Below are 20,755 nucleotides of genomic sequence, written 5' to 3' on the forward strand. Positions count from 1 at the left end.
GGGTCAATTTCTACTTGACCTCCCAGAGGGTGACATGAATATTGGGGGGGGACTTCAATGCCATATCCGACCCGCGGTTGGACACCTTTCCCGTGCGAGAACGCCTGAGAGGGACGGCCACGCTTCCTGGTTTTCTGACGGCGCTAGGCCTCACTGATGCCTGGCGTCAATTGAACCCCACGGCAACTCAGTACACGCACTACTCTGCTACACACAACAGCCTCTCACGCATTGATTACCTTTTCTTCTTGGGGTTGGGTCTGGGCTCGGTGGACAAATTAGAGATCCTGCCTAGAGGTGTATCTGATCACTCCCCAATGTCCCTCCACATTACAACTAAAGAGAAGAGGCGCGCCAGGTTCTATCCAATCTACCCCAATTACTTACAAATCCCTGGTGTTAGGAAAAAGCTTAAATTGGCCACATCACACTATTTTACGGAAAATGTAGGCACAGTTTCCTCGCCCTCAGTGCTTTGGGAGGCGTACAAAACAGACTTGCGCTGCGCAGCGATAGCGGCCATTACAGGGCATAAACGAGACTCTAGACGTTACCTCGCGCAGTTAGAATTGGCACTACATGCCACGAACGCAGCGCACATGGCCGATCCTACCCCTGCCACTGCTCATGCGCTACACCTCAGTCAACAACAACACTTGTCGCATCTTACAACGGTTACCAAGGGGCACTTGGCGAACACCGCACACAGGGTTTATGACCTGGGCGATAAAGCCGGGAAGATGCTGGCGTGGTTAGATAAAAAGAGTGGATGTAACAAAGGTATTCAGAGGCTATACACACAGGACGGCCAGCTGCAGACACACCCTGAGCAGATAGTTCACACGCTGGCAAGACACTATCAAGACATATACACACCGGTTCGGGAGGTCACAGAGCGGGAGGCGTTAGCGTCACTGAATAACATAGCGGTCCCCGAGCTCTCGCAGGACGCACAACGGGAACTGGACACTGACTTAAATGAAGAGGAAATCCAATTGGCTATACAGTCGTTGCGGTCCGGAAAGGCGCTGGGTCCCAACGGGATACCCGTGGAATGGTACAAAGCATCGGCTCCCCTGTTGAGCAAACCCCTGCTGGATATGTATGTGGAGAGTTTCGATAAGGCTGAACTCCCTCTAGACCAACGCATAGCCACGATAGTAGCCATTCCTAAGCCTGACAAACCGCAGACGGCGTGCTCCTCATACCGACCTATCTCCCTGCTAAACGTGGAAGCGAAGATCCTGGCGAAACTCCTGGCTAGTCGCCTGATTACACATCTACAGACCCTGATACACCCCGATCAATCAGGTTTCATGCCGCACAGAAGTACGGCACTGAATTTGCGGAGAGTCCATGGAGTCCTGGCGCGAGCACATCTCATCCCGGACCAGGCAGTCATATTGTCTCTAGACGCCAAAATGGCCTTTGACCTGGTGGAATGAGAGTATCTCTTTGCGGTCCTTGCTCGTATGGGCTTCGGCCCAAAATTTATAGCATGGATACGGCTACTATATAGGTCACCCATGGCACAGGTGGTGGCGAATGGCCACATTTCGCAGGCCTTCCCCTTGGGGCGAGGAACCCGGCAGGGGTGCCCACTGTCCCCCTTGCTCTTTGCGCTGGTGCTGGAACCGCTAGCTATCCTGCTCAGAGCAACGCCATTGTTTCGGGGCATCACCTGGGAGGACGGGTGGGAGGATAAGGTATCCTTATATGCAGATGACATGCTGATCTACATGACCAGTCCCAATGAGGGTATTCCTGCCCTGTTGGCTCTGTGCGATGAACACGGGAAGGCGTCCGGCTACACCCTAAATTGGTCCAAATCCATAATATTCGTCCTTAAGGGCCAGGAGCCCTTATTACGGACGGACTGCCCCCTGCACTTAGCGACCGGCTCCTTTAAATACCTAGGTATTTTCATCACTGCTACAGCAGCGGACTTCTACACTGCGAACCTGGTGCCGCCTCTGACACGTTTACGAGCGGACGTTAAATATTGGGCTACCCTTCCGCTGACCCTCCTTGGGCGGGCAGCGTTATTTAAAATGATGGCTCTCCCTAGGTTTCTCTACGTGCTGGAGAACGCCCCACACGTAGTGGCTCCACGTTACTTCCAACAGGTGGCTGCGCAGGTGTCTGCCCTGTTGTGGGGAAGCGGCCCAGCCCGTATAGCACATGCCAAACTAGTTCGGAGCTGGTACGACGGAGGGATTGCACTTCCCAACCTTCAACTGTATTATTGGGCATCCCAACTTAAGGTGATTAATTGCTGGATCCATGTCCCGCGGGATGACCCCGCTTATAGGGCGGACTGGTCGCAGTTGGGGACGGACGGCATGCTATCGGTGCTGTACAACCACTCACAAGTTCGTACGTTGCTTGGCCCAACGCTGCATACGGCTACCCTATGGCATACAGCGCAATCTCGAATGGGATGGAAGGGGAAGATCACTAGAATGACGCCGTTGTGGGACGCAAAGTCATTGGGGAACTTGAGGTCCAGTAAGGGCTTCGCACGCTGGGATCAAATTGGGATTTCGGTGGTGGGCGACCTCTGGGATCAGGGCACAGTCATTGCATTCTCACAGCTACAACAGCGGTATGCTATGGGCCCCACTGAAACATTTAGGTATGTGCAAATTCGTCACGCCCTACTACAAGCCATTCCACCTGACACCACACTCCCGGAATCGTCGCCACTGGAAGACAGGTTGTTGACTGAGTTTATGGAACAAAAAGCGACCTCTCTTACATACAAGAAATTGGTTAACAACCTGACAATCCCCACGCAGAAACTTAGAGAGAGATGGGTTGGGGATGTAGGAGACATGGATGACACGGAGTGGAATGAGGCGCTGGCGTCCCCGAGGGAGGTGGGCATATCGGCCAGGTTCAGGTTAGTACAGCTCAAGATCCTACACCGCACCTATTACACCAGGACACTTCTACACAGGATAAAGAGGGCACCAAACCCCTTCTGTCTGAGAGGCTGTGGGGAGGAGGGTACATTACTCCACACACTCTGGGATTGCCCATTGATCCAGGAAGTCTGGAGACAAATTATGCGCACAATATCCCAAGTCCTTGGGGTGTCACTTCTCCCTGAACCCCGTAAATGCCTATTGAACATTTGGGACCCTACTGACCTGAACAGGTATGGACAGTTGTGGGTCACATTGGCTGTGACAGTTGCCAAAAGAGACATTGCACAGAAATGGGGTGCCCCAGACGTTCCTACGGTGCATGGCTGGATTAGAAATATGGACATTCTACTGGTGAAAGAGAGGGCGGTGTATGTGCTGCGGGCTTGTCCCCGAAAATGGAATAAAGTATGGCTGCCTTGGAACAAATACAGGGGGGAACTGTGTGCACCCTTACCGGAGGACGATGATGTGGAGTCGGAAGAAGAAGAAGATTAGGAGAAAGGGCCTAGTGAGTGGTACTCTGAGTTGTGGTGGGATGGAGCGGGACCACGAGGAAGCATTTGTACGGATTTACGGACTATGTGCAGTAGACGAGGACTTGTCTATGTAAGACTACAATGTACTATTGTGATGATGACACCAGTTAGGTTTTAATGGTTATGATTTTAGTTTTATTAGTTGAACCTGCTAGGAATTACTTGTTCTGCTCTGAGGGGGCAAATTGCGAATTGAAACGGGGAGTGAAGTATTATCGAGAGAATAAGTTATTTTCCGATGACAATAATGCTCCTATGGACTGTGTGATCACTGATGAAAAATGGCTAAATCACTTCAAAAATGTCTATGAGGGCGGGGTTGAAGGAACTGCAGATGCCTCATTGACTGCGATAGTTGTACACCCTATTCTGTTTAACCCCGAAGAAGTGGAAAAAGCTTTAATGGCCACAACAAGACATAAGGCACCTGGCCCTGACGTTGTCCCTGCCGACTTCTTTATGTATTCACCTAATCTGTGGGCGGAGGTCTTGTCTAAAGTGTTTAACGCAGCCAATGATAATCAAGCCCCTAGTTCCTGGTCCACATCCACCATTGTCCCTATTTATAAAAACAAAGGTCAGCGTGATGATCCCGCCTCCTATAGGCCCATATCTCTTTTGGACTCAACCATAAAAATATTAGGTAGAGTCCTTCTGGCCAGACTTAATGAAAATGTTGAGAACTGTGGCGGGCTGTCTGAATTACAATATGGATTCAGAGAAAGAAAAGGGACAATCGAACAATGCATAAATCTGCACCTTTTGATATCTAAATATACAGTGGCAAAGGGGGGTTCCATGTTTCTTGCATTGATGGACCTCTCCTCTGCCTTTGATCTGGTGAATAGGACGAAATTGTGGCAGATATTGTTGGAGATGGGTATTGATGAGTCTTTGGTTGTGTTTATGGCTAACCTGCATCAGGAGCTTTTTGCAGCTGTTCGAGTTACAAATGATGGTAGACGCACCCCCTTGTTTAAATCCCTAAAGGGGGTGCGGCAAGGCTGCATTTTAGCCCCTTTACTATTCACCATCTATATTAATGGGTTGGGCAGTCACCTGCGGGGACAGGCAGCCGACGTTCCGCATGCAGGAGGCGTTAAAATCCCAGCACTCCTGTATGCGGACGACGCAGTGTTGATAGCCCGTACTGGTGTAGGCTTACAGCATCTCCTGGACGCATTTGGTAGCTTTATGGAGACTCTGGACCTTAAGGTTAACGCCTCTAAATCACACACGATGGTAATGGGATGTGAGTGTAACAAAAAAAGACATAAAACATTTTTTTGTAGGGGAGTTCCCGTCACCAATGTAACCACATTCCCATATTTGGGGGTAATGTTTGACCAGAAAGGATCTTGGGGCCCTCAGATAAGAGCAAAAAGGCTGGCTGTAATAAGATCTTCCTCAGCGGTATTGGGCTTTGCCGGGAAGTTAGGGGCTAGGCCCATGCAAGCTCTCGTGAAAATCTACAAGAGTAAACCGGTGGCCATAGCGGCTTACGGTTCCCAGCTGTGGGGGTATGTAAATCTCGACCCAATTCAGAGAGCAGAAAATAGATTCATTAGATCTCTGCTCTCAGTTCCGCAATCCACCCCAACATATTCGATCCATAAAGAGGTGGGCTTGCCCTATCTGTCTGATACCCTGAGCCTCGCACCGCTGACTTTGTGGCTGAAAATGTGGACAAACGAAGACCTACCTTTGAACCACAAAATTATGCATGACGTCGTATCCTTGGATAAACATAACAGCATCCCATGGCTGGCTTATGTAGCGAAAACTTTTGCAGATCTTGGTCGCCCAGAACTTTTTTCATCCCCGGAAAAAATTAGGAGACAGGACATAGTTATTATTAAAAAATTATTTAGGGACAGGCAAGAAGCACGGCGGGAGGAATACGAATTGCTGAAACCTGCGGTAAGGTCCCATAACCTTTTGGTTTGTACATCCTCACTCGCCCCTTACTTGAGCTTTGTCACATTCCCATACCATAGGTTTTTATTAACAAAGTTTCGATTTAATTTGATACATTTTTATTTGGGTTCTTTCAAGAGCTGGCAGAAGCCTGAGCTGGCCCCACCGTGCTGCTGTGATAACTTTTCGGTGCAGGATACCCTGCACTTTGTCATGTTTTGTAGTTTGTACCACGAGCAGAGAAAGAAATATTTGCTCCCTATTTTGAAAAAAGCTGGTTTCGTTCAAGTAAGACCAGCTTTGCTCTTTTTACAACTTCTACCTAACACACATATTACTTTTTGCATGGCAAACTTTTTGGTAGCTGCAATGAGGGCGAAATCTGTCGGTCAAATTTTACCTTAAAATTATTAGCTTTTTAGGATGTCTTTTGTGCAGGATTTGTATAAATTATTCCATCCAGGTTTAAAATCTTTCTTTGTTTAACTGGACCTTCTTTTTGTAAAATGTAGATAGATGTATAGTATGTATTGCATTGTAATGTAATTGTTTCCATTATTATTTGTTCTTTGTATGACTTGTAAAAAGTCGAATAAAGATATTCTGACTGACTGAATAAGAATGTATGCAGCTCGATAGCATGTATTTCCTTCTCATCCGTACTAATATAATTGGCACAAACGCTGACCCGTGCTGAGACTTATCCCGATTTTGGGTTACACTAAGTAATGATATGAAACTACAAACAAATGATGTTACTGTGAATGCCTTATCTGCCTTCTTGACAATAAAGTTTAAAAAAAAACAACAAAAAAAAACTGCATATTAATGATTGTTTTAATCGAATGTATATTTTAATTTTCCAAAATAAACTTTTACTACTACAAAAAAAAACAAAAAAAAAAAAAAAAACAATCCATCTGGCTATTCCTGCTGTGGAAATGGGGTTGCCTTTGTGCTGTGCTGAGAAGGCAACAAAAAGTTGTTGTGTCTTTCTAAAGTGTTGTGTTCTGTCAATGTAGTACATTAACGCCCTCCTAACGTCTAATGTATGAAGCATTCTTTCTGCTACTGTTTGTGGGTTTTGGAAGAATGCAGGCAGGTCAATAGTTTGGTTGATATGAAACTGTGACACCACCTTAGGAAGGAATATGGGGTTAGTGCGGAGCACTACCCTGTTGGAATGTATCTGGATGAATGGCTCTTGGATTGTGAGCGCCTGCAGCTCACTAACACGTTTGAGCGATGTGATAGCAATGAGAAAAGCCACTTTCCATGTGAGAAACTGAATTTCGCAGGAGTGCAGTGGCTCAAAAGGTGGGCCCATCAGCCTAGTGAGGACCACATTGAGGTTCCACACTGGAGCTGGTGGTGTTCTTGGAGGAATGACTCACTTCAGTCCTTCTAGGAAGGCTGTAATGGCAGGCACCCTGAAAACAGAGGTGTTGCCTATTCTGGAGATAAGCCGCTATGGCGGATAAATGTATCCGAATGGAAGCGTACGCTAGATTGCATTTGTAAAGATGTAACAAATAGCAGATGTTAGGAATGGATGCATCTAGCGGGTTGATATTGTTGTCTGTACAGTACATGACAAACCGCTTCCATTTTGCTGCATAGCAAGCTCTGGTCGTGGGCTTCCTTGCCTCCCGGATGATGTCCATGCATTCTGGAGGCAGGTTGAGGTAGCCAAATTCTAAGACTTCAGGAGCCAGATCGCCAGATTGAGCTGTCGCGGATCTGGATGCTGAATGTCGCCATGGTTCTGCGTCAAGAGCCCGAATGTGAGATGCAGCCGTTGATGCGATACCACGGAAAGTTGTAGAAACGTTGTGTACCATGGTTGGCGTGCCCATGTTGGAGCAACCAGGATGAGAGTCATCGAGTGTTGCTTTAGCTTTCTTGCCACCAGCGGAATGAGAGGCGCTGGGGGAAAAGCGTACGCAAAATTTGCCTGACCAGTTCATCCATATCGCATTCCCTTGCGATTCCGGGTGAGGGAACCTGGCAGCAAAGCTTTGGCATTTTGCGTTTTCCCTTGTGGCAAACAGGTCTATCTCCGGATGACCCCACTGCTGGAAGTACGGGTGGAGTACTGATGGATGCATCTCCCACTCGTGCATTTGATGGCTGTATCTGCTGAGAATGTTCCTCTGAATGGCCCACTTCCACATGCTCTGAGCCAGATGAGACAGCTGTGGTGAGTGAGTACCTCCCTGCTTTTGGATGTAGTACATGGCTGTCATGTTGTCCGTCCGGATCAACACGACTTTGTTGCACAAATGTACTTTGAAGGACTTTATCGCCATGAAGATTGCCATCAATTCCAGGTAGTTGATGTGCAACTTCTGCTGCTGGGTGGACCACAGTCCCTGCACAGTGTAGTGGAGCACATGAGCTCCCCACCCTTGGAGAGATGCGTCCGTTGTTAGGATTATCTGTGGCACTGGCTCTTGGAACGGTCGTCCCTTGCGAAGGTTGTGTGGATTCCACCAATGCAGAGAGTTGTATGCCCAACCGGTCACCAACACTAGGTCTGTCAGCTGTCCCCGAGCCTGTGTCCACTGATTTGCCAAGCATTCTTGGAGCGGGCGCATGTGCAACCTCGCGTGCGGGACTATGAAGATGCAGGAGGCCATCATGCCTATCAACTGCATGAACACTCTCGCTGGCAGGGAGTGTTGCGGTCTGAACTTTTGGATCAGCGACTGAATGCTGTTGATTCTGACTGGGTTTGGCTGAGCCATAGCAGTCAGGGTGTTTGTCGCGCCCAGATACTGCCGCACATGGTTTGGTTGAAGGTGCGACTTCGGGTAGTTTAGCAAGAACCCCAGGCTGTGAAGGAGTTGAATAGTGTGGGACATGTCTGCGGCGCACTGTTGTTCCGACTTTGCTTGAACAAGCCAGTCGTCTAGGTACGGTTAGACATGTATGTTCTGTCTCCTGAGGTGCGCCGCCACTGTCGCCAGACACTTTGTAAACACTCTGGGGGCAGTAGTCACCCCGAAGGGTAGGACTTTGAACTGATAGTGCCTGTTTTGAATGGTGAACCTGAGGTATTTTCTGTGGGATGTGGAAATAAGCATCCTTGAGGTCCAAGGTTGCTAGGAAGTCCCCTTGATTGAGCAGGGGAAGAATTTGTTGCAGTGTCAGCATGTGAAAGTGTTCTGACAGTATGTACATGTTGAGGGGGCGTAGATCCAGAATAGGTCTGAGGGATCCGTCCTTTTTTGGGATGAGGAAGTACAGGGAATAGACCCCTGTGCCTTCCTCTTCCACTGGTACGAGCTCGATTGCCCCTTTTTGCAGCATCACCAGTACTTCCTGCTGCAATAAGTGCAAGTGCTCTGCCGACATAGGACGGTGTCTTGGGGGAATGTTGTGAGGAGTGGATGTTAACTCCAAACAGTAACCGTACTGGATACGTTTTCTCACCCACCCGTCTGTGGTGATGGACGTCCAGACTGGCAGGAACTGCTGGAGTCTCCCCCCGACAGGTGTTGTATGGTCGGGGGGCAGTGACAGAGAGTCACTGTTTGTTGGCGGCAGAGGAACGGGAGTTGTTGTTCCCTCTGCCTCTGCCCTTGGCACTGTTACCTCTGTAACCCCCTCTACCCTGCTTGGGGTACGAGGATTGCGCACCACCCTTTGTGAATTGTGTTTGTTGACCCAAGTGTCCTCTGGTAACACCACGTGCTCCTGAGCGACGAAAAGTGCTTCCCCTGAATTGTTGTGACTGAAGCGCCCCCATGGACTTAGCAGTCTCGTTGTCCTTTTTAATCTTTTCAAGGGTGGTGTCTACATCTGGACCAAACAGTCTGTCAGGATTGACGGGCTGGTTGAGGATTGTAGTTTGAATGTCAGGCTTAAATCCTGATATACGAAGCCAAGCTTGTCGCCTTAACATGACGCTAGTGTTAATTCCCCTAGCCGCTGTATCTGCCACATCAAGTGCACACTTTATTGCAGCGTTTGAGATAAGCTTTCCCTCTTGTATGAGCATTTCAGCTGCTTCCTTAAACTCATCAGGTAGGTGTTGAAGGAGCTGTTCTAGGGTGTCGTAATGCACCCTATCGTATCGTGCCAATAGTGCCTGTGTGTTTGCTATACGCCATACATTGGCAGCTTGCGCAGCCACCCTTTTGCCGGATGCCTCAAGCACTTTCGACTCCTTGTCTGGGGGAGGAGCTTCACCCGTCGTTTGGGAGTTTGCCCTCTTGCGGGCATTGGCTACCACCAACGAGTCCAGAGGCAACTGTCCCCGAATATAGGCAGGATCTCCAGGTGCTGGCCTGTATTTTTTCTCGATACGTGGGTTCACCACTCTTGCCCTGGTAGGTTCCTTAAAGATCTCCGGGGCATGTTTAAGGACACCTTTGCCTTGACGAATCTTCGGCTGCAACGTGTCGCGGCTCCGTTGGAGTCTTTGGCGCCGACGCCGTTGCTGCCGTAGTGCCTGTGGCCTTCGGGTCGTGGCTTTTAGTAGACTTTGATTCGACTGCGCGTTTACTTGACGGTGCCGTAAGAGCGTCCGAAGGCGTGTCAACAGACTTAGATGTCCGTGCCGGAACAACTGTGCTTGACACTTGATGGACGGCCTTCTTAGAGGATGGTTCCTTCCGCACCTTTTGCGACGCTGTCGACTCGACAGCCTTCTTCGACTTCGGTGGGCCTGAGGGTGACGGAGCCGATGAAGGAGCAGGCTTTGATACTTTTTGTTGGACGTCGGCCATTTTAGGTTTGGTCGATTCCGAAGGTTTCGGTTTTGGCTGGACGTCGGCCATCTTTGGTGCCGTCGGATCCGAAGGTTTTGGTTTCGGTTTCGATATCTGAGATGGCGGCTCCGCTTGAGTGTCCGTGGCCGGGCCAGAAGGCGGGGCCGGGGATAGCGGTGCAGGGTCAGGGTCGTGGGTAAGGCCGAGTGGCGATCCCGTGACCTGAGCCTGAATAATGTAGACTTCGGGGCATAGCTCTTCCTCTGAGCTATCTTCCGCGGCCCCATAAACTTCTTCGTCGTCCCCTACCTCCTCGACGTATTCAAGGTCGTGGCCCTGTCCTTCGACATGTTCCTCGGGATCGGCCTGGACCTCCGTCGACGGTGGTGAAATCTGGAGATGATGGCTGCTGCCTTCTTCCGCGGGGTCGTCGAATATGTCGTCGGGTGCCGGCGCCGCTCGCTGGGCCTCGAGGCGCGCCGCGCGCCGATGCTAGAGCGTCTTCTTGGACCTGAACTTAGAGCAGGCCATGCAGTTTTCGTCGTTGTGGTCCGGTGATAGGCATTTATTATAGACCGGATGCACATCGATATGTGGATATTTGGATCCACAGACGGGGCAGAACTTGAACGGGCTCCGCTCCATGTTAAGTTAGTCGGGTCTTGCTGCGACGAGAGGGCCTCGATCGAAGAGTTACTTGACTCCGTAGATGTCCGGCTCAGAGTCGGACGACGCTCGAGACCGTACGCAAACAATACCGACGCAGGTAACGAAGGCCTTTTGGCCTTAAGAACAAAGTTGTTGTCTGTTCCGACACGGAGACGTCGAAACCACATCCGAACCCAATGGTGGAAAAAAACAATCTGGGGATGGAGTCGATGCCCATGCGCACTGTAGTCCAGGGGAGGCGCCACCTATCTCGTGATACTTCGAAGACTCTTCCAGGACAACAATGTGCAATCATCCGGACCCAACACTAGGCGGCGATCTATGCATAAGATATGAATTTAGCAGCCCACATGCCTCGAACATCTCTTCTCCCCCTCTTCTTCCTGGGGTCAGGAGAAGTGGAACGTCGCTGTATTTGGCCATGCTTGCTGGAAGACTATATCCTGGGGCCTCCATGGCCACCCACCTGATGACTCTTGTCCTTTTCCAGCATAGCATGGAGTTTTATCCGTTCTGTCGCGCAAGGTTCGCCTGGAGAACTTCTGACAATGGTGGCACTGGTCAGGATTGTGTGCGGATGGAAGGCACACAATACACTCAGAGTGTGGATCTGCCAGTGCCATTTTCTTGTCACAGGAAGGACACTTCCTGAATAAAGCTGACATTCTGACTGGGAGGAAAAAAAATCAGTGGAAGTCCACAAAAACAGTATCAGAAGCCTTTAGAAACCAGAAAACGTCAAATTTTCTTAAACATTATCTTCAAAAACCAGTTTTAGTCAAAAAACTGAAGAACTCAAGCTCCAGGATACTCTCAGAAGGAGCCGGAAAAAAGAACTGACCTAACTGCCACCTGTTGTGCATCATGGGAGAAGGGGGCCGTCTACAGCTCTTAAAGGCACAGTACCCCTACTCTAATGCCTTTAAGGCAAGGTGTCTGTGTTTCTTTATACTCTGCTGCAGCCTACTGGCAATTGACTGCAATTACAGGCTTTTCCATGGCAATAAAGCACTGTTGGATGGCAACTGTTTACGGCTCTTTCTTCCTTAGGGGTTGGGAGAGTATAGGTGCTGCTATGCAAACCTATGTAATTTCAGCATCTTTGCCATTTTGGAAATATGTTAGGCTGCATGTACACACACACACACACACACACACATACATATATATATATATATATATATATATATATATATATATATATATATATATATATATATATGCTCCGGGATCCTGCACATGGGCGGGGATTATTCATAGATTATTTCTATTGATGAGTATCCCCTGGATGAGAATCTACGAGAGATACTGGAGAACCAAAGTTAAAAGTAAATACTTTTTTCAACAGCAATGGCTCTTTCATAAATTCACATGCTAGAATAATGATTAAGAAGGCAATATATTATATGGAGACTGGCAGGGCCACTTGAAAAGTGTGGCAGAGGAGCACAAAATCATGCAGCAGTGTTGTCTAAATTATGCATCAAAAAAAGACAAATTATGCAGCATAATAATATGGGACACGTTTTGACACTATTACTTCATTATTTTGTCATTTTTACACAAAGTAACTGCCTGGGCCAGGATTTCACTTCATCCTTATCAGTTTAACAAACAAAAACCTGAAATAGGCAAATGTAAGATGCCAAGTTTACCTTTGCGAAGGGCCTTCCACGGTGTGTAAACAAGTCGCCAAACTTTTAGTAACTTATTAAACGTTTTAAGTAGAATTCTTTTGGGGAACATGCAGCAGATTAATTGTGCGACAAATCCCCAATTATGCGAGAAAAAAGCGGCTGCAGAATCACATAATTCCAGTGGCCCTGGGCACAGGTGGAAATTAAGCTTACTTTAACTAAATAGGATGCGCAGCAGTGCCTGTCCCGCTGCAGTTGTTTAGCAAAGGTGAGGAAGGAAGATTAAGTTACTGCTTTACATATGCTCAGGAGGGACACTCCAGCAAGAGTGCAGTTGTGACACTCATACTTCTTTTTGACTGCGCCCCTACTCTGTGGCAGAAAGGGCACCAATCTTTGACATGGCAGGAGAAAAGAGCTATGATCCATTATGCTGTGCTCGGATTTGAGTTTTCACATTAAACAAACAAATAAGACTTGCGGAAGTCCTTTTCTTTTTTAAATCAATACAAAACTTTATAAATTGTTTAAGGTCCAAAGAATGAAGTGCTCTTTCAGAAGCCATAGATAGCTGAGGGAAACCGGTTATCAAATGAATTGTTCAAATTTGATACCTTGGGTAGAATGCCTGATTTGTAGACTGAGTAACTTTGTTCTGGTCAAGTTTTAGGTTAGCTTTATTGAAAAAGGCTTGATTTTCACTGATGTATTTTGTTGATTTTATCAATAATATGTAATTAGTCTCAGAGCATCGAAGAGACATTTTATGTATAGACTATAAAGGTCCTTTGTTAAGTGCTCTGTTGGACCCGGCCTCATGGCGTGGTCCTACCCCTCCCGCATGGCGGGCCCAGGACGACATCGGCCCCCCCACCCAGCATCGGGCAGCCCTTTGGCCCGACACTGCACGCCCCAACATTGCTGGTCCGGCCACCATCCCGGACCCCCACTACCGACCTGGCTCCAGCGTGGGCCCCTCACGACCTAAGCACGAGGCCGCGCCCGACTCCATCTTGGGCCCACCACGTCACGACCACGTGGCCTCGGCCCCGGCCCAGGCCTCAGCACAGCCCAGCCATCGAGGCACCAAGATCCACCCAGGTGGTCGAGTGGCCACTCGACAGATCCCGGAGAAAAGGGTGTTTCGATGGCCCTCCAGCCGTCCCCGGACGCCTGGTTTCGATCGCCCCTCCGGCCTCCCTGGGCGCTGGCCCCACCCCCCTGCTGGGTGTCTGGACACCATCATCCCGGCCCCTCTGACCCCCAGGCGCGAGGGTCCGGACATCAAAGGACTCCAGTCCTATATCTGGGCCAGCCCTGGATTAGGACGTCAGTTGTATCCTGGACTGGAAAGCCCTGCTGACGCTGTCACGGCCGACCCCAGAAGAACTCATTTTTCCTGGAACCTCACGAGACCTTGAGGGCCTGCTGGCGCTGCCGCGGCCCACCTTTGCCGAACCATCTTGGGAGCCTGCTGGCGCTGCCGCGGCCCACCTTTGCCGAACCCTCTTGAGAGCCTGCTGGCGCTGCCGCGGCCCACCTTTGCCGGACCATCTTGAGAGCCTGCTGGCGCTGCCGCGGCCCACCTTTGCCGAACCATCTTTGGAGCCTGCTGGCGCTGCCGCGGCCCACCTTTGCCGAACCATCTTGGGAGCCTGCTGGCGCTGCCGCGGCCCACCTTTGCCGAACCATCTTAAGAGCCTGCTGGCGCGGCCGCGGCTCAACCTCTCGGAACCCCCGGCTCGAGGATTGAGAGCTGTGCACAAGGTACCCCTTCCTACACCCCAACCGAGACTGTCCCGCTACCCTGATCCCCTCTTGCGAGACTTTACAGACCCCTCGGTCTGCTTGTACATATCGCTGAGAACCAGCAACCTTTATTTCCTGATAAAGCTTACGAACTCGACCTCTGGTGTGGTGTCCATTTGTAGTGTGTGGTTACTCTGCTGTGCAATCCTAGGAGAGGGCCCTCACCCAGGAGGCCTCTCAGTAACGCTCGGCTACTTCTTAACGGAGAGGTGGACCTAGGGGTGGTCAGTCAGACATCTTCTGCCTCCCCCGGGGTCGCCTTTCTAACATGCTCCTACCACCATTTTGAGTTTGTCTGCCATTGCCCCACAGACACCGGCTTGGAAACATTTTGCTAGAAGGAAGGTACGAATAAGATTAGAACAGAAATTCTGTAGTACCAGGATTATGGCCCCCAAATGTAGTCAAATCCCATAGCTCTGTGAACCAAAACTACATGCCCTATGCTGCAGCAGTTAGTACCAGTTCCCACTCTCTGCAGTTTTCTGGTTAAGGCATCTGCCACTGTGTCCTGTAATCCTGGCACTTAGTCCTCTGTTTTCTTGTTTGATTTTGGTACTGTCTCTTGTGCCTGCTATCTGTAATAGTTTGATGATTTTCAATGACAATCTGAATAGGACAGAAAATACGTCCAGTCAACAAAATAAAGTGCAGGACCCATCAGTGAACAAGAAAGCAAAATAAAAGCCCAATGTTTGCAAATTGTAAAGACGCACTGTAAACATTTTTTGCCTGGAAAACTACATGGATTTTACATTTCTGTAATGTGTTTCAACATAAGGGAAATCAAAAGTAAACCTGTGGCAGCAGACTATAAAATAGGCTCACAAGCAGCCTAAAAAATGTCCACAAACTGACCTGTCCGACCAGCCCGATTGCTCTATAGGCCAGTCAGGTCTGGTTTTCAAGGAGGCTTCCCAGAAAGTCTGGTATTTCAGCTTCTATCCCATCACTTGGGAGTTTGCTGGCCCACTGTTTACGCTGGTGTCTTACTCCAGACTCTGGTCTCCCATAATGAACAGCAGATCGATTCTGAAGATAATATCTCTGCCTGTAGGAATTAAATTTAGTCGAAGATCCAAGTTGCAATGTGTTTTTCTGGCAGTACTACTGCCTTCTGCACCAATAGTCTGGTTTCCTTTGTACCCTTCTAGAGATCTGTCCAGGTCTCTCTCTATATTTATTTTAAAGGTTTCGAATAGCGCTGGCTAGACCCAGAGGTATCAGAGCGTTTTACAAGAGCAGGGCATATATCAATAGAACAGTGGATACATACAAAATACAATAAGGGGCGTGCCTTCAAGCAGTCATCCACATGTTTACTGAACAAATGTTGGCTGATGAAAGGCAAATCCTATACTCAATTGAACCACCAGACAAAAGCTTGTGCTAGTCAACCAACCAAATCTTTTAAAGGCTGCTTGCTTTGCTATTTGTCAAAAGCAGATGTTAGAAGCATCAAGCAGTGCATCTACAGGGGTGGATCACTGCAGCCTCCAACTGATGGGACAGGACCCCACAGCAGGTTCCAAATTCTAGCTGTCTAGGGGCCCCACTGGGCACTGAATAAAGAAGGTAAATATGAGATATGAGGAGGGACTGGTCCGGTGCTGGCTCTCTTCTCTATCTGTAAAGGTAATGAAGAAGTTCCTGTAACTGGATGATGATGTGCTTCCCATGAGCAGCAGGGAATGGGGTGAACTTGGGAGTCCTGGATTGCCCTAGTCCATCATGTAGGTCTCGACAGTCAGAGTGGCCTTAGTTCTTTTACTGTAGAAGAGCCATCCCCCAAACACCCCATTCTCAACCCCCCCCCCCAACCCCACTGGTAGGTGAAGTCCTGCTCTCATCAACGGAAGAACATTTGAAAATGTCTTCCCGTCCAGGTCTAGAGGAGACTGGAAATTAAGCAGGGGGAACAGATTGTAGCACTTCCAGATGTCTGGACTGTGATGGTTCACAGGGCCCTTTGTTGATGTGCTGATGCAACTTAAGAAAGTACGAAGGGCGCCACTACTTACACTAACCTGGTGATCAACGTTATACATTCAGCTAACAAGGAAATTTGGAGTTTACGGTTCAAATTCTCCTCTAATCCTAGAGTAGACACTTCCAGCTGTTGTCCTTTAAAACTTTTGACCATGAGATAGATTTCTTGGAGTGGATACAATAGTTCATTGGGTCACAAGAATATCTGTCTGCATATTTGATGTACAATAGAATAACTGCATAATGTATGCAACTGTGGAAAAAAGGATTGATTAATAAATAAAATAGGAAAATATCTACAAGCTCGGACAGTATTTAATTATAAAGGTTTGACACGTCGTAAAATGTTTTTAAAAAAATGCATGTGCACGTTTTTGATGACAGACAAAAACCTCATGGATAAGCGGCCCCCCACCAACAGCTTGTAACTCACGTTTCCTCTTCAGGCTGGTCTTGCTTGGATGCCCATCCTGAACCGTCTTTCGGGACTATGCTCACGTTGGGATCATTGCCTTTGTGCTCCTTTTTAATGCTGGGCAGGTTTGCGGGCGGGGGCATGCGTCGTGACACAGCCACTTTTCCCAAAGACTGCAACCCATGGCGTGCGGCAACTGTAAAGAAACAATATTGAGGAACTTAACATGACTTCTACCGGCAACTTACAACTGGATGGCTAACATACTTTCTTCAGGTTACAAAATATTCTAAGTGACTGATTATGCTTTTCTGCCCATCAAATGAAACTTAAGAAAATGAGGCCAGGAGAATGTAAATTAAAGATATTTTGGAAGGTTGTCTACGGATAAGTGCAGCAATTTTATAAAACAATCTAGTCTATTCTAAAGGTTCTCCCTACTGGGGTTGTTGGTAGTGTTAAGCATTCTAGGAAATCTCAGAAAAATATTGAAGATGAACACAGAAAGCTCCAGCTTTCTAGAGTAAACATTTAACCGAATATTTTTGGAGCAGTAGTTTTTAGATTACGTCTCCTCTTGCAGTGAAAAACCAGGTTTTATGAAACAACCTCATGTGAGATTGCCCTCAATGTGACATATTGCCCCAGCATATTGCCCTAGTAGAAAGGATTCACCATATCATGCCAACTGCACTATTCTACAAATACAAAGGAAAGAATATGCATTTTGCAGCGGCATCAGGAAACGACTTCTAAATGACAGGATAACTATGCCATTTCACTATCCAATGCACTTCACTTACCTGTGCTTTTCTGGGTTTCCAATGATTTTCCCTTGTACGTATTAAAAAGGCTGAGTGTTGCATATTTTTTCCCATCCTTTGTTTTTGTGGTCTGGCCTGACTTCTCCGACATTTCGATGGAAATTCATCGAGTCTGGTACCACACGCCTCTCCTTTCGCAACCACCTGCACATAAAGAGCAAACACATATGAAGTAATTCCCAACCGATTGACTGGGAGGGGGCACGGAAAAAAAAGACGTGGCTCCATAGTGCTTAAAAAATTGCTATACACTTGTTCTTTACAAGATAGACTCACGAAAATAGTGACTGGACAAGGCAAACTTGCTATTGGTCATGAAAGATTTTTCCACAAGAATTTAAAAAATACCATTCAGCCATTGGGTTGCATGCAGTTATGACAGACATAACATTTAGGGTATCACTGAATAAACCTGACATTATCCTTTTCAGACCACAACAAAGAGAAATGTACAAAGTAAAAGGCAATTGAAACATCTGAAATACTTGGCATATTGTGCCCACACCTTTCTACATGTTGCAGTCCGGTGCTTGGCCTTGGGAAGATAATATGATGCATTTGCAATGTAGGACAAAATTCAATTCCCCTTGAAAATTAATTTTAAAAAAAACATCCTTCCCCCCCCCATAATTGGTCAGAGTACTTGGGTATGAACTTTTTCAAAGAGAGATAAGAGATAAGAGATAAGAGATAAGAGATAAGAGATAAGAGATAAGAGATAAGAGATAAGAGATAAGAGATAAGAGATAAGAGATAAGAGATAAGAGATAAGAGATAAGAGATAAGAGATAAGAGATAAGAGATAAGAGATAAGAGATAAGAGATAAGAGATAAGAGATAAGAGATAAGAGATAAGAGATAAGAGATAAGAGATAAGAGATAAGAGATAAGAGATAAGAGATAAGAGATAAGAGATAAGAGATAAGAGATAAGAGATAAGAGATAAGAGATAAGAGATAAGAGATAAGAGATAAGAGATAAGAGATAAGAGATAAGAGATAAGAGATAAGAGATAAGAGATAAGAGATAAGAGATAAGAGATAAGAGATAAGAGATAAGAGATAAGAGATAAGAGATAAGAGATAAGAGATAAGAGATAAGAGATAAGAGATAAGAGATAAGAGATAAGAGATAAGAGATAAGAGATAAGAGATAAGAGATAAGAGATAAGAGATAAGAGATAAGAGATAAGAGATAAGAGATAAGAGATAAGAGATAAGAGATAAGAGATAAGAGATAAGAGATAAGAGATAAGAGATAAGAGATAAGAGATAAGAGAGAGATAGATAGAGAGATAGATAGATAGAGAGATAGATAGAGAGATAGATAGAGAGATAGATAGAGAGATATATATAGATATATATAGATATATGTAGATATATATAGATATATAGCAATACGAGGACTATTTTTTTTGTCCTTCTTGACATGGCATTTTAATGTAAGGCTGAACCGGAAATAAAATATACACAAGTGGGAGCAAACTCAAGACAAGGATTTCAGGCAACTGAGAGCTGTGGCCAAACAAATTCAACATTTAAGCCACGACTGAATAAATATGCGCATCCTAGCACATATTGATAAACATATTCAGTTACTAAGTCATTTTATTTTTGTGGCCAGTATGTTTTTAAAGTTTCCCAGTTCAAACTGCATTTGACTTTGAACAAAGAGTACTGAGGAAAAGATTTAGGGCTTTGCAATGCCTTCCTTTTAGACTACATTTGAGTTTGTTGCAGTATTGCTCAGTGGAGAGATGTAACTATACTTATGAGTCTATAATTGCATAGCTGTGTGCAAGGAACCTCGTAAGCTCAATACCTGGCCCTCTGATGCTTTGTCTTCGGTCCTGCTTAAATTCTTGATCAGGCATACTTATCTACAACCATTGATGTCACCAGCAAAGTCTTGCACTGCTGAACTGGTCACTGGGCTTGCTCTTAGGGAAATTCGCTAATGATAGCGGGAACCGAATCATAATGGAAGGAACAGATTTAAAGTGAGCCATTCATTTACAACCTCATTGAACAGACGGAAATTCAAATCTTAAGTTAACATCCAAGAAAGAGGGGGGGGGGCTTTTTCTGAACCTGGAATTCATCATGTACTGTAGTTGTACACTTATGTGGTGGACCCTCTTACGCAAGTGCATGAGCAGAAGGATGAAGCACTGGAGTTGGATAACTTGCTAAGGCCCCACCGTAGACAAATGAAAAAAGACAATATCAGAAAATGGCATCAACATCATGTTTTCTAGTTCTGAGACGGTCCTAGACTTCTCAGAATACACTAGTGTCTCCTCTAAGCAGTCCAGACTCGCAGCCTGGGCAGGATGTTCAGTCCGTCCAGCATTCCAAAATCAGAGCTACTAACTGTTAGTCTGGAGATCCTAAGAATGTCAAGTGCAGGAAATGATTACTTGTTTAAGGAGGGGGAGGGGCTGGAGAGCTTTCTGGCCACTTTAAATCTATTTGAATTGGGTTTTGGTACAAATGAAATCAGACCATCCACATTCATTGGGAGAGATGCCAATACCATCATTGATTACATTTTTGTTTCACCAGGGGTGTTAGCTAGGGCTTGCGAATATTGTGTGGTGTCCGCTGTCTTCAGCGACCACAACCCTGTTTTGCTGACCTTGGACCTGGATTGCTCCATGACCGAGAGGGAAACAGGGGTGGTAGCCCCAAGGGATCTCAACTCTAAAGAGCAGGGGAGGAGGATTAAGTGGGAGAAGATTGTCCCCGAAAATTTCTTCCAAATACTAGCCCAGGAAACAGAGGCAAAGATGGCAGTTTGCCTTGATCCTACTTCCTTGGGGTCTGAGGTAGTGGCCGCTTACACTGAGATATGTTCAAGCATCTCCAAGAATTTGGAGTCCAGGAATGGCCCGCAAGGTAATAAGCATCTACATAGATGGTTCGATAGGGAATGTTCAAAAAAACATAACGCCCTATTGAAAGCACTCCAACAGAGACCCAGAGACAGGACTCTAGTGGCAAGTCTTCGGCAGGGTTATAAATCTGCACTTGCCAAACGCAAGACTCAGATTAAGGAGGAGGCCTGGGAGAGTTTACTGTCCGTAAATATACTGAGACAGTAGGAAATTTTGGGCCATCATTAATCAGCCCTTCTTTACTGAGGATGGGAAATCAGACATGGATTGCGTGATCGAAGACGAAAGATGGCTTAATCATTTCAAACAAATTTATGAAACTGAGGTTTCATTCCCGTCAGTTAGTGTCCCTTCGCGGAATATCATGACCATGGATTTTAACATTTGTGAGGTTGAAAAGGCCATTAAAGACACAAGT

The 20,755-nt window shown here is 46.9% G+C and overlaps 1 protein-coding gene across 3 annotated transcripts in view; it reads right to left on the minus strand.

The window, feature by feature from the left end:
* Positions 1-20,755, minus strand: part of PRRC2C (proline rich coiled-coil 2C) — a 1,522,187-nt gene that overhangs the window by 1,432,016 nt on the left and 69,416 nt on the right. For all 3 annotated transcript variants that reach the window (XM_078642844.1, XM_078642853.1, XM_078642862.1), the window contains 2 exons: positions 17,421-17,585; positions 16,636-16,813 (listed from right to left, as the gene is read on the minus strand). In XM_078642844.1, coding sequence (XP_078498970.1) covers positions 16,636-16,813; positions 17,421-17,532 — 290 coding nt within the window. In that variant the 5' untranslated portion in view covers positions 17,533-17,585. The remainder of the gene's footprint in view (positions 1-16,635; positions 16,814-17,420; positions 17,586-20,755) is intronic.

The sequence above is a fragment of the Lissotriton helveticus genome, chromosome 1_1, assembly GCF_964261635.1.
Source record: "Lissotriton helveticus chromosome 1_1, aLisHel1.1, whole genome shotgun sequence".
NCBI classification, from domain to species: Eukaryota; Metazoa; Chordata; class Amphibia; order Caudata; family Salamandridae; genus Lissotriton; species Lissotriton helveticus.